This window comes from Sabethes cyaneus, chromosome 2 (genome assembly GCF_943734655.1).
Source record: "Sabethes cyaneus chromosome 2, idSabCyanKW18_F2, whole genome shotgun sequence".
Taxonomy (NCBI): domain Eukaryota; kingdom Metazoa; phylum Arthropoda; class Insecta; order Diptera; family Culicidae; genus Sabethes; species Sabethes cyaneus.
The window spans coordinates 144,525,824-144,539,820 of NC_071354.1; the positions used below are offsets into that span (position 1 = coordinate 144,525,824).

The 13,997-nt window shown below is 39.4% G+C and overlaps 1 protein-coding gene across 1 annotated transcript; it reads left to right on the top strand.

Annotated features, from left to right (window-relative positions):
• Positions 1–111: 111 nt before the first annotated feature.
• Positions 112–13,507, top strand: LOC128736131 (uncharacterized). The gene is made up of 5 exons (XM_053830611.1): positions 112–120; positions 187–432; positions 12,740–12,834; positions 13,010–13,091; positions 13,175–13,507. Exons 1-5 carry the CDS (start codon positions 112–114, stop codon positions 13,505–13,507), a joined length of 765 nt encoding a protein of 254 aa, XP_053686586.1.
• The last annotated feature ends 490 nt before the right edge of the window (positions 13,508–13,997 follow it).

The following is a 13,997-nucleotide window of genomic DNA, read 5'->3' on the forward strand; positions in this document are numbered from 1 at the left end:
ATATAAATATTTCGCAATCGTTTCCAAGCAGCTTCATTCTTCTTGGAGCTCTCTAACAATTCACCCATTTTGTTCGCTGCATCACCGCAAAGCTCAAATAGAAAAATCGAAATGATCAAGGTTATGAGTAATGCTTCTTCTGCTAATCTTGAAACATTAACTAACAAAATTCCTCTTGCATTTTAGATCATCCCGTTGTTAGTTGTTTCTCTGCTGGTTGCAATCACGGCAGCCATTGACAACCCACACCACGCTGCTTCTAAGTATCAGTACCAGTACCAGTACGGTGTCAACGATGGACAAACCGGCGATCATAAGTCCCACTGGGAGCACCGGGATGGTGACCACGTGGAAGGTCAGTACACTGTAGCAGATGCAGACGGGACGCATCGAGTAGTGCAATACAAAGCAGATCCGACCGTGGGATTTCAGGTACACGTTAAGCGAGAAGGACAGGGTAATCACCCACACGGGCAGAGTTATACAATTATTGATCAGCAATATTAATTGTGCGAAGACACGTCATAATGCCAAAAACATAGTTTTCGAAATATATAGTTTAGCCCTCATTTTCTTTTCACTCTTATTAGTTATCAAACTTTTTTCCGCTCCGCACAGCTCATAGAGAACAACAAAAGTAATGAAGCTCATTGTTCTATTCTCTCATAAACTCTCATAAAACTTCTACAAACAACTTAACACCGAGCCTGAGACGTTTGACAAACCTAACCACTAGTCATCATGCAATAAATTTAATCTAAAAGATCGACAACAATGATTTTTGAAGTTTCAGCCAGGCTAAAGTTTTGATAAGGATATTGTGAGTATAACAGCTTAAAATCAATACAGCTTCAAAATAATTCTGGCTTAGAAAATAATTTCTTATTTAATTTTAAATTTCACGAAAATAATCTGTCTGCAAACGTTGACTTGCATCTATTAGCAAGTCAAGCCAATTTACCATTTCCTTAATGAAAATAAAACATTTTTGTGAAAATTGAATGCTTTCAATCCTTTACAGTTTTCCGAAGAGAGTGATGATCGTGAATCGGTGGTACAAACCACAACTCAAAATTATTCACTCTTAAACTCTTTTATCTATTATAATTTTTTGTTTAATCAAACGAAAATAAAACAAGACATGCTTAAAAGGTCGTCTTTGATTATTTTAAGAAGGTAGTTATAATTTCAATATGGAAACCGTTAACTATAGTTAACTAAGGTCGTATACTAACCGCGGAGGAGGTATAGGGAGTCTCGGCACTATAAGATGGCAGCCCCATCGCGAGACTCGGTAGTGTAGTGTTGCCCCAGTACGGCTACACACCTAAATAAAATAACTAACAAAATGTAAGCAAATTCGAAGGGGAATATCCGGCATCGACCTAGGCGACGGAACAAGGACGACGAATGGAAACTCGGTACTTGGAACTGCAGATCGCTAAATTTCGCAGGTTGCGAGCGGGTGCTGATTGAACAGCTTGAACCCCGCAAACTCGGCATCGTAGCTCTGCAGAAAATCTGTCGCAAAGAAGAGAATGTATGGAAGATCCGTGGCGGAAAGGTCCAGTTTTACCAGAGCGGTGGCGCTACCAATGAACTGGGAACAGGCTTTGTAGTATTGAGCGGAATACAGGATCGCGTGATAGATTGGACGACGATCAACGAGAGAATGTGTGGATTGAGGATAAAGGGCCGTTTCTTCAATTATAGCATCATTAACGTGCACTGCCCACACGAAGGCATACCCGACGATGAGAAAGAAGCGTTCTACGCGAGGTTGGAGGCAACGTACGACAGCTGCTCGTCATGGTACATCCAGGTAGGAAAGAGATGTATAGACCGGTGGTAGAACCCCATAGCCTGCACGCCGACACGAACGACAACGGCCAACGATGTATAAACTTCGCAGCTTCCAGAGGCCTGGTGATCCGGAGCACCTTTTCCCCGCGCAAGGATATCCACAAAGTCACCTGGATATCACCTGACCAACGTACAATGACCAGCGATGAAATCCGAAGGAAACGCGATTAAACTTTTCATTCACTGTACTATAGCTCGCGCCACGCTCGGTATAAACTGTTCCAACTTCAGACACATAATGTTAATCTTTCTAAATCATCAATAAAACACTAATTTAAAAACGCCGCATGCCTCGTAACTATGTACGGTAGTTGAAAGGAATTAGAAATTAAAATCTAATTGCCTTTAATCACCATTGCTTCTCTTCATCTTCATTTTATGATAAATCTTTCAAAACCTTTTATTACCGTTTCAGCTAACTCAATAAGATGCAAAACAAATAATTAGTAACGATTACAAATGATTATATGTTCATCAAAGCAATAACGACGCAAATATCATAAAGGTATCTTACAGGTTTCAAAATTTAGTTTGAAGATCATTAGAAATGCGCAACAAAACAAATCAAAAACAAGAATCAAGACCATTGGCGCAACTAGCGCTCATTTCTAGGGCGGGCTATAGCCCCGGCATTTTGTACGACCATTTTATTGGTCGGCCAAGTCAATTTTTCTAGGGGGGGCTAAATCTCTCCTAGGGGAGGCTTAGCCCCCCCCCCCTCTAGTTCCGCCAATGATCAAGAGATCACGTGAAAGAATAAAGAGGGTCTCAATGATTTGTTGACCAGATGCAAAGCTTTACCGGGCAATGTTTTAATGCCTGTTTGTTAAAAGTTTAATAAATGCATTCCAATTGACAGAAACTCGCCCAACATACCCAGCTAGCATTTTTATATGTATATAAAAGTTAAAAATCAGCATCACATACATAAATCGTATCTAATCGTATACATCTAATAAATCGTATTTGATGCGCAAAACTGGTATATCCGTGGTATTTTGCGGGCGATATACGTGATGAGGAATAAACATACGCATTTCATCGATATGAGTAATTATTTACGACACTATCCGATTAAGCCCGACCCGCTCCGTACTGCTATATGATTCTGTCCTGAATATCGTATGTATGTCAGCAATTATCGTTATATAGGACTGAAAATCAACTTGGGCGGACTTTATTTAGCTTTAGTTACGATTCCGAATTTGTTCAGAATTATTTACGATAATTTTCGGTTATTGACGTACGATATGGTGCTATCTGGGTAATCCCTTTTAGATATAAACCTCCCAAGTAACACATAAAACAAGGTAGAAAATGATTTTCAAGCAAAGCAGTCATTTAAGAGTGCGTACCTAATCTTTGGAAACATCTGTAATTAGTATTGAGATGTTTTATGACAGCATAAAAGTAGGGTAAATTAACTATTTGTGGACCAGTTAGTACTTGAGTAGTTTTCTTCCACGAATTATTTTAAACTGGTTTACGCTAAACACGCAACCGACGGCACTTACAATATGAGTAACTTTCGATTAACGCTAAAAAATATCAATTTATGTTGCAAATCTCAATATTTTCCACATTTTTTAAAACAAATTAGAATGTCCGTTTTCCTTTTATGGACTTTTTGGTTTATAATAGGATAGCGATCGGGTCCATTATAGGAATTCTAGTGCATTTTGCATGACGAGGGTCCACTAATAGCGTCATATTTTGCATTGTTAACCGTATAATGGACCCTCACTTGTTAAAAATGTCGATTTTAAGACATTAATCATCAAATGCGGCTAAAACTTTGTAATCTGAACCGTGTGGCATGTTGCGTACTTTCTGTTTCATGTCGTATATCCTCGGAATTAAGAAGTACAAGCTAATAAACGCCGAAACTGTGTCCGGGGCCATTATAGGTAAATGGTCCACTATAGGATAACTTAACCTATTTGACAGCTCGTATAAAATGAATATGAATTGTTTGTTTTCGAGCAGGGATGGTTTGATCACTTTGACTCAATTTTGATTCATTTGACAGTACCGTCTCAGCCGAGCAAAATTTGACAAGTTGATATAAGGGATATTTGTAGAACTACTTATTATCTACAATTTTGATGCACAAAGTTTTGCTGTACCTTTTGTATTTACGGTGCTACAATGCTAGTACCTCTTTAGTAACTAAATGATTGTTCATTTAGTCACTAACGAGATACTAGCATTGTAGCGCTGTAACTACTTGTTAAGCGTAGCTACCAATAACACCCCTCACCTTTCCACTCTTTCCCCTCTATTTTCAAAAAAACTTTTCATTACTTTCCCCTACCCTCCCTTCATCAATTGTAGAACCACCGTTTCAAAAAATATTACCTAATAGATGCTTGACCACATGTCAAGGTCAAGACTAAAAACACGAGGTTTGGTCTACAGCAAAACTTTGTTCAGAAAAATTGTAGATAATAATTTGTTCTACAAATACCCCATATATCACTTTGCCAAAATTTGCTCGGCTGAGACGGTACTGTTAAATGAATCAAAATTCAGTCAAAGTTATCGAACCATCCCTGTTTTCGAGATGCCTCTAAGATTACTAAGTTTACACAGGGTAGCAAACATAGCAAATCTAATAAATATTTAATAGTTGTCCGCAAAATTTCCTATTACAGCTGTCCCTAATGAGGACTCAATGTGTTCCTCTGACCAATACACTTTAAGTATAAGAGTGACTTTCGCACTGTTAAGAGGCTTCATAGGGGTAATAATATTATAGAATTAATCATGAAGGAAGGGTAATATACCCATGATAAAGTCACTTGATATCGAATGACCTGATTCTACTAAGAATCATTTCAGGTGCAATACCTATAGCGCTGAGGGGATGGACATCTCAATTGCAAGTGTAGTTCGACAAGCGAACATAGAAACGAGATTTTCAGTCATTGTAGCCAACTCTTACCCATCGCGGACGACTTCAGCGTTATCATTAAAAACTTTGCGACGGCGCACTGTGGGATGAAACCCGAATCTTGTCGGACAAAAGTGCTTACGTTAAATTGTTATTCCTAGGTATATAGGGCATGGGAGGATATTTTCAGCCCATTAAGCGATGGCATCTCCGTGTGCAAACTAACCTGCGAAGAAACCCGAAAGATTTTTGGAGTTTTGTAAACTCGAAACGCAAATGCAATTCTATTCCCGCCAACGTATATCTTGATGGCTCAGAATCGTGCTCCACTACAGACTCCTGCGAAATGTTTGCATCCTTCTTCTCTTCGGTATTTGCAAATGAGTTCGCCTCCGACGCATAAGCTGGTTTGGCTGCAATGAATGTTCCCGAAGGACTCGTCGACCTTGACACTTTCGAAATTACTCCAGTGATGATTGTTGAAGCAGCTCGTAGATTGAAGCGATCATATTCCCCCGGATCTGATGGAATCCCAGCCGCTATTTTTTGTTGCTGCGCATTTGAGTTATCCGTACCACTTTGTTGTATTTTCAACAAGTCTTTTGCACAAGGAAAATTTCCCAGTATTTGGAAACGATCCTTTATGTTTCCCGTTCATAAGAGTGGCGATCGTCGGAATGTTAGGAACTACAGAGGAATTACCAGCTTGTCTGCAGCTTCCAAACTTTTTGAAATTATTGTGGGCACTGCCATGCTTAACCGTACCAAAAATTATATATCAGCCCACCAGCACGGGTTCATGCCTGGCCGATCGGTTTCCACCAATCTACTCGACTTTACCTCCTTCTGCATCACGCAACTTGAAGAAAAAGCACAAGTCGACGCAGTTTACACGGACATAAAAGCTGCATTCGACCGGATCGATCATCGCATCCTTCTGCAGAAATTGCATCGTTTGGGAGCCTCAGAGCAGCTATTGGCTTGGCTTGAACTAGAAACTGGATGCGCACTTATCTACGCTGACGATCTTAAACTGTTTCTTACCGTGCGCTCCATCGACGACTGCCGTCGGCTCCAAAAATTGTTAGATGGCTTCGTGAATTGGTGTAAAATCAACTACTTGATAGTGAGCACAGCAAAATGTGAGGTTATAACGTTTCATCGCACTCAAAACTCTATCATCTTTGACTACAATATAAATGGAAATACTCTCCGGAGGGTAGAGCAAGTTAGCGACCTCGGCATCTTACTCGACTCCAAACTTATGTTTAACGCTCACCGTTCTGCTATTATCTCCAAAGCATCCCGACAGCTAGGATTTATCTCCAAAATCGGAAGAGATTTTAGAGATCCTCACTGCTTGAAATCTTTATACTGTGCACTAGTTCGTCCTTTGCTTGAAAACGCCTGCGTAGTTTGGCAACCACATCAGCTCACCTGGATTCTAAGAATCGAACGCATCCAAAGACGATTTATCCGTATTGCCCTCAGAGAGTTGCCTTGGAGAGACCCAGAGAATCTCCCTCCTTATCGTGAACGTTGTCTTCTGCTCGGTTTGGACACACTAGAACGGCGCAGAAAAGTTCAGCAGGCAACGTTCGTAGCAAAAATTTTGAACAACGACATTGATTCGCCGACGCTGCTTTCAAAAGTGAATTTCCGAGCATCTCAAAGATCTCTGCGAACTACGGCCTTATTGCACACGGAATTTCACCGAACCACGTTTGGGTACCACGAACCAGTGACGTCATGCATCCGGATGTTCACTCGGGTTGAAGAACTGTACGAATTTGGAGAGCCTACTCGAATTTTTGTTCAAAAATTGTCAAGAACTGATGCTTTGTAAGAGTTTGTGTGACCTTCATTAAGACATTGTCAGATGAATGTATCAAATAAAATAAATAAATAAATAAATTAAATCTATTTTTTCGGCCTATGACCTAGTTCTAGTGGAAAAACAGGTGGTTTTGACGTTCTTTAAATGAAAAATAATAGATTACTTACAGTCTTGAGAAAATAGTTATAATATATTAAAATTGTATGTCGGGAAAGTATTTTTATTGGCGAAAGAAAAGGAAAATAGACTGAATTTAGAAACCTGCTGAAAATACCCTCCCGTACCCTAATATCTTCAAATAAAATTTGTTATTTCATTTCTGCAACTTTGGTGGTGAAATCAGGATGGCCCTCACCCCGAGCAGAAGCGAAGAGCAAAATAATATCAAAATGTGTTATGGAAATCGAATAGCACATATCAAAATTTGGTCTTGTTTTGGATGACATAGTTGGTAAAATAACAAAAAAAATCAAAATTTCATGACCAAAAAAATAACTACTTATGTTATTTTAATAACAAAGCAATAACATGATTGTATTCAGAATTTGGAACAACCTATTTTAGTATTATTAAGATATTGTATAACAAATGCAGTAGCATATGAAATATTAAAAAATCATTTTATAAAATATTTATAATCTAAAATCTCTTTAATCAATAAAAAAATTGTATGAATATATCGAATGTCATTTTAAGGTCATAATAAGATATGAAAAAAATCAGTTATTAAACTCATTTTACAACCACTGTTTTAAATATCGGTTAAATATTAGGTCTTATCGATGTATCTCCATATCTATTCAATAACAAAATATAACATTATAACACAATTTGATATTGTTTTTATATAATTTTGCTCTGCGCTCCTGCTCGGGATAGTAAGCAAGTCAAAGCATGAACTTTTTATGGCTTAAATTAGCTGAATAAAGAAATTAAAGAGCATTAAACTTTAAGTAATTTTGCCGAAGCAATGAAAATCGTATCTATTATAGGTAATTTGTAAGAGCAAGTTTAAAACTTTTAGTCGAGGTGGACCTTAAAAATACGATTTATGTATTTATATATCCTTTCGTGTTTATTTTTCACAAATCACGACCTCAGAACACTTTGAGAACCATAAAAGCCGCACATTTTCTGTAAAGGGATCGAATTGGTTTCGAAGTTATAGGCATTTTTTCTAAAAAAAAGCTTTTTACTAATCAAATTTTGTGTGGATCTTAAGTAATATATGGGATATAAAAATTCATTCTGATCGAATCGGTCCATGTCGGCCTCTTTCTGCTAGGTCGTTTTGAATATAAGGGTAAGCGGGGCAAGACCGCCCGCCTAAGAAAAACCACCTGTATAAAAAAAAGTTGTAGCTCAATTTCTAATTTATCTGCTTTAAATGAACAATCCATCTATTACCTACACGTAAAAAATAAAAACATAAATATTTGTAATGATTTTCCATTTTTTATTGCGATTTGGAAACTCGTCCAAAAAAATAGAATATTTTTCCATGCGGGGTGAAACACGCCCACTAATGGGGTAAAACCGCCATAGCCTATAACTTTACCAATATTCAACCGATTTCAACGAAACTGGTGGCATTGGATTCGTGAATTTATCTAATTTAAACAAATTAAATCAGGTTGCCATCAAACAATACATGGTTTCCCGAGATTCGCAATTTCGAAAGAATGTCCGGCAATCACTCGTATTTGAAGAATATCAGTAATATAGGTACAAACAGTCTTGAAATTGATACCGTGTAGTTTCCTGAGACAACGAGATGGATCGGTTTAGGCATCTTGGAGTCAATCTTTAAGGACTAGAGATGATCTAAGATAAAATATAACAATATGGTATTAAAGTTCCTGCAATTGATTCGGTGGGTCATTTTTTGACATTTCAAATTGTTCTGATTGATAAACTAGATACAGATTATTTTTGCATTGCTAAGAAAATTTGCTATATTTTCATAAAAAAATGTTTATTCCATGATATTTGTTCCAAGAGGGAGGAATTATTGAAAAAAGCTATATCCGAGAAAACAAGAATATGTCCATAGCACCCGCAGGGAAAATTGGCGATTTAGATTTTTCTAAACAGTCTACCAGCTATAAACTAAGCACATTTATATTGTTTTATGTAAATCTGAGATTCTTTGGTCCAAACTATGCAATTATTTTAAAAATTTTCTTATCGCACTAGCATTATGCACGACGGTCTTGCGCCGTTCGTTGCGGGCGGTTTTACCCCCAAATGACCGATTTACACATTTCACTATTTATTTCAACAAAACTGCATGAACAGTCACCTAATTTAGGTACTGTCGGATGGGGACAGGATCAGAGATGCGATATGGGTTGGATTTACTAAAAGTTTTAACGTTTTGAATAAAATAAACCCTAAGTTCTGCGGGAACAAAGTTATAAAAAACGAAACGATTATAACGAAAAATCTGTTTTTATTTATTTCTCCGATAGTTTATACGGTATTGCTGTACAAGGTATTGTAAAATATTGCGTACGTATTCAGTAATTTGACTGTCATCAACATTTAACACCAATTTGAGCAAGGCCCTGTAAAACCATGGTGGGCGGTTTTACCCCGGCGGGCGTTGTTACCCCGTTTACCCTTACCTACTCCACAGAGCAAATTAACAGAATTTTGAAGTAAAAATTACGGTTTTACTTACTTCACGATTTTTCGTTGATATAATGAATTCATTAAACGAAAACAAGTCTCCATAATAAGTCCGCTCAACAACATGTTCACCCAACAATTTTTTCTGTATAACACCTATTTTTTACGAGTAGGGAAATCTGCTGAGCACCTGAGAAGATACGGTACAATCAGACACCTGCGAAGACAAATCAGGTAGTGTGGGGTTGGCGATCCCGACGCCCCTTATGGTACGTGAGGAACCCGACCCACTAAAATCCTACGCGAGTCTCCAGCCTCAATCCTCCCTGCCACCACCTTCACGGTATTACTTCAGAGAGGGGCTATTGTGCTCAACGCATCCTCTTAAATAACTACTGGACTATGGTAGTTAGGCTGTTTATTCGCCGTTGATCAGCTCTTTAGCAGTTTTGCAGCTCGAGTACAATCTGGGTATGAAAGCTCCCCAGCCATCCGAGCTAAAACACATCCTTTGGACTAAGTTATCCGAAGTAGCGTCCCGTCCGCTCACTGCCATCATGTTGCATGTTCTGCAATTTCCTCTACATCCACGCATTCCGGACACTCGGGGGACTCCGTATGCCCGAGCTTGTGCAGTTACTGTCTAAAACAACCATGCCCTGACAGAATCTGTGCCAGGTGGAAGTTGACTTCGCCGTGACGCCTGTTGACCCACACGGGCACTTCCGGGATAAGTCGATGTGTCCACCGGTCGTTTGTGGAATCAGACCTTGCCCGCTGCCATGTGGTCATCGAGGCCGATCTTGTGATACTCCGTATGCCTCCAGTTCCACGATGCCAATAGGCTAACACGTAGATTACGTCATGTGAACCTGTGCGATACGCACTCGCCACTCTTAAGCACACGAGACGATAGCTACTTTCCAGCTTACCTAAGTAAACCTTTCGTTCTTACCGCCGATGACCGCACCGGCCCGCCATACCTAAGTATGGACTGGACCACATTGGCTTCGCTTGCTGCCGTATACCGCAGAGCTCTTAGACATCATACGAGGCAATGCCGAAATTGCTGTGGAAACTTTCTCGCAGGCATAGTCGACGTGGCTCTCGAACTTGAGCTTGTCGTCGACCATGACTCCTATGAGTTTTAAGGAGCTCGTTACCGAAATAGTGCAGTCCCCGACGCTGATATTTGCTTGCTGCACCGACTTGCGATTGTTCACCACGATAACCTCCGTTTTATGATGCGCTAGCTCCAGTTTCCTGGAGCGCATCCAATCTTCAAGCTGTATAACAGCTTATTAGCGGCTATTAGCAATACAACGGTTGAATAGGCTACTAACCAACATAAATGTTTGTTGAACAACAACGTGCATTCGATAAGTCGACGGAAAGTTAATGCCAAAAAGCTCCGTTGTTCGATGTCACGCATCTGCAACACTCTAGGAAGGGAATTGTATGTAGGAAGCAAACCAGATCCCCAGAGCATGATGTTGAGCAAATCCAGACCGTGAAATCCCAATGCTGCAGAATGATTCGGATGTACGGTGGAAAGTCTTTTGATCTGAATGACGGAAGCTACGTTCCACTATCAAAGTCGACCGACTCGATACTACGCACTACACACACGTGTTCTGGGGCGGATAGCAGCATCGCAATACGCCAAAAATCCGCAAGCGTTCCTGAAGAGCCAAAAGATCGGAACCAGACAACTGGAGCACTTCGGAGCTACAACAATAATTGCAAGGTATGAACTACGAGCTGCAATCACTCCTTGAAAAAAATTCCATCGTACAGCTAGCGAAAGTCTGAAGACTAAGGTAGATCGGCCACGCCACGAGGATGCCAGACGACAGTGAAGAAACTGTTACGTCATCTACCCTCGACTAGATCGACATTGACATACGAGTCTTGAGATGCTTGAGGAATTGCAAGCGAGTAGTTCAGTAGGACCGGTTCAGCCACCACGGCTCCTAGCAGCTAAAGAAAGAAGATATCAGCATCCCACATTATGGAAACCCATTTTATCTGTCTTCCAAAATATTTAATCAGGCTAAGTGGAAACTCCGCAAAGTCACATGTTTCGCTAGGAAGTTCGTAAAGCGGTGAACTGTAAACCAATTAACTCCAATCGAAAAAGAGATGTCAGTTCCCCGGTTAAAGTTCCGGATAAGACGATAAGGCGTCCCGGTGCTTGAGGGCCTTTTCTTCCATAATCATCTATGGAATTGTCGAAATTTAAATATTTCGAAATTGATCGTATTACTCTGCCTTTTCGATAATTTCATTTTTTTAATTGTAGTGCGGTATTAAGCATGACTTACCTTCTATACCAATCTAAACCAATCTAATTGTAATCACTTGAAATAATAAACTCAATTACCACCGATGCATGTTATTTCAACGTTTACCTCCGATGTATATCTAAGCTTAGCGCTACTAAGTTGATTATAGTTCTCCAATCTTCCGAAACGTTGGTAATGCTAACGTTAGGAATCATGACAATATTTTCAGTCAAATCATTACTAATTTTATTTCAAGCTTTATGATAATCTTTTGCAATAATTCTATCATGCGAAACCTATAATTTCGATCACCTGTTATGAAAACTAATTTTACACTCGCAGCAGTGTGAGTCGTTAATAGAGTTTTAATCAAATATAAAATGAATAAACCTTTCTTTCGAGGAATCAAAATCTTTAGTTACGGTAGGTCAGTAGGAAGCTGGGGGAAGGCGTATCACAGTTAGCTATGTACTAGTAGGGAATTAGAAAATCTGTAACAGGTATTTTAAAATTGTACTTCAATTACACGGTTGTCTTGTTGGAATGCTGTACTGAATAATAAAAGGACTTACACAGTAACTGATCGAACAGGTGTCAAGGACGGGAAAAAAGCAATTGAATTTTTACAGTGATGTATTTAAAATAAATCGCAGTTCATTGCGTGCACGGTGAGAAAATACATGCTATTGATTGATTGAAATGATTTGAACTAAAGCACTTTTTTTGAAATAAAAATCTCATTGATCTTACTTGCGTATTGCCCTTTGAAAACATATCTGATACACTTTGTTGTTATGTAACAAACCTTAGGGAGCTTAAACGGACTCTCAAAATAGCTTTTTCCAGCATAATTTTATATATTTGATGAAAGCAGTTCAAGACCACAGATGATTTCATGGATAAAGAAAACACAACAATCAACATCACACATAACAAACAAGTCCGAAAACAAAACAAAAAAACACCTAAAACAGGTGCAATAAAATCATCCACAGTCCGACGCGCTTTTCGGATGAATATGATATAATAACGGCAACGGTGCCGTATTAACGAGCGAAAGTGTTGATCAGGAACTGGCACGTTTTGATGGGTAATCTCGTCCAATTCATGGCGGCCAATGTAAAGTGAGCCAATTGGATGTTAGTGGTCACACCGCCGCCACTTTATTAATTTTCGTTTTTTTTTCTTATTTATTTCATTTTCTTTTCAATGCATCGCTAATTCCGCCAGTTTCAATGTCCCTCAAGGCCGCCGCAGCCAATCGACGGCGGCGTCGGATATGAATTGATTGCCTCTGACCGAGCGACGCGCGCCGCCACCGAAATGTGCGTGCCAAGTATCCGAAACTGTTGGTTGTGGACAAGATGAGATTTTATTTCTTTCGCATCGGTTTGGTGATTTCATAGGGGCCGAAGACTAACACGCGTTACGCCGCTTTTGGTTCAGCGTTATAGTACACAAAAAGCTAATCCGTATAAATATTGTTCTCCGTACTGGCAGAGACATCAGTTCATCCACAGCATTCGTTCTAGTACATTGTCATAGCGACAACATCAACCGCAGGAGATCCAAAATGCTTAAAGTGAGTGATTATATCGTGTGGGCATTGATGTTAAGTGATCTTAGGAAAAGTGATACTAATTAGCATTACGTTTTACTCTGTAGATTGTTACTTTGGTTGCCTGCCTGGCTATCGCCGTTTCAGCTGAATACTACTTAGGAGAGCATGTGGAACACGAGGAATACCACTCGCATCCTAAGTACAAGTTCGAATACGGCGTAAAGGATCCACACACCGGTGATCACAAGAGCCAGTGGGAACATCGTGACGGAGATGTAGTAGTTGGATCATACACACTGGATGAAGCCGACGGCACGCACCGTGTAGTGTCCTACAACTCCGACGACCACAACGGATTCCAGGCTCACGTACAGCGAGTAGGACATGCCCACCATCCCCATGGAGAAAGCTACGCCAACATCGATCAGCACCACTAAAGACTGGAACGTGACGCAGTGTTAGTGTTATTAGATGTGTAAATTTAGAACGCCAAACCAATAAAATGTTCCTCACCTGTACAGTATATTTACCTTATCTCTTTATTCACCCAGCCGTCCTGTAATTCTAATAGTGTGATGTAGTGCTCGAAATTGTCGCAAATTACTTTGAAATATTATTTCAATGTGTTAATTAAATATAGACCATAACTCACAGTCGATCGAGGTAATTCCTTTTTCATAAGATTCACAGTTTAGGAGAGAGTAGTCAACGGTGAAACAGCAGGAACAGTGATACAACGGGAATATCTTCACTATAAAGCATTCAAGTTTCATGATATTTTCCTGGAAAGTGACGATTATGAACCTTCATCACGTGATGTAGCTGAGAGTAATTTCTTAAGTGGAGTTTCTTCGACTGTAATCATTGATTATAATAGATCGGTGACTGCCTGTGCAGTTTTTAAATGAAGTAGACGATTTTTTTTCT

Excerpts from the sequence above, each read along its gene's own strand:
- LOC128736131 (XM_053830611.1), top strand. Across the intron at positions 433-12,739 it reads ATCCGACCGTGGGATTTCAG|TTTCAATGTCCCTCAAGGCC; the intron begins GTACACGTTAAG and ends TAATTCCGCCAG. Across the intron at positions 12,835-13,009 it reads ACGCGCGCCGCCACCGAAAT|AGACATCAGTTCATCCACAG; the intron begins GTGCGTGCCAAG and ends CCGTACTGGCAG.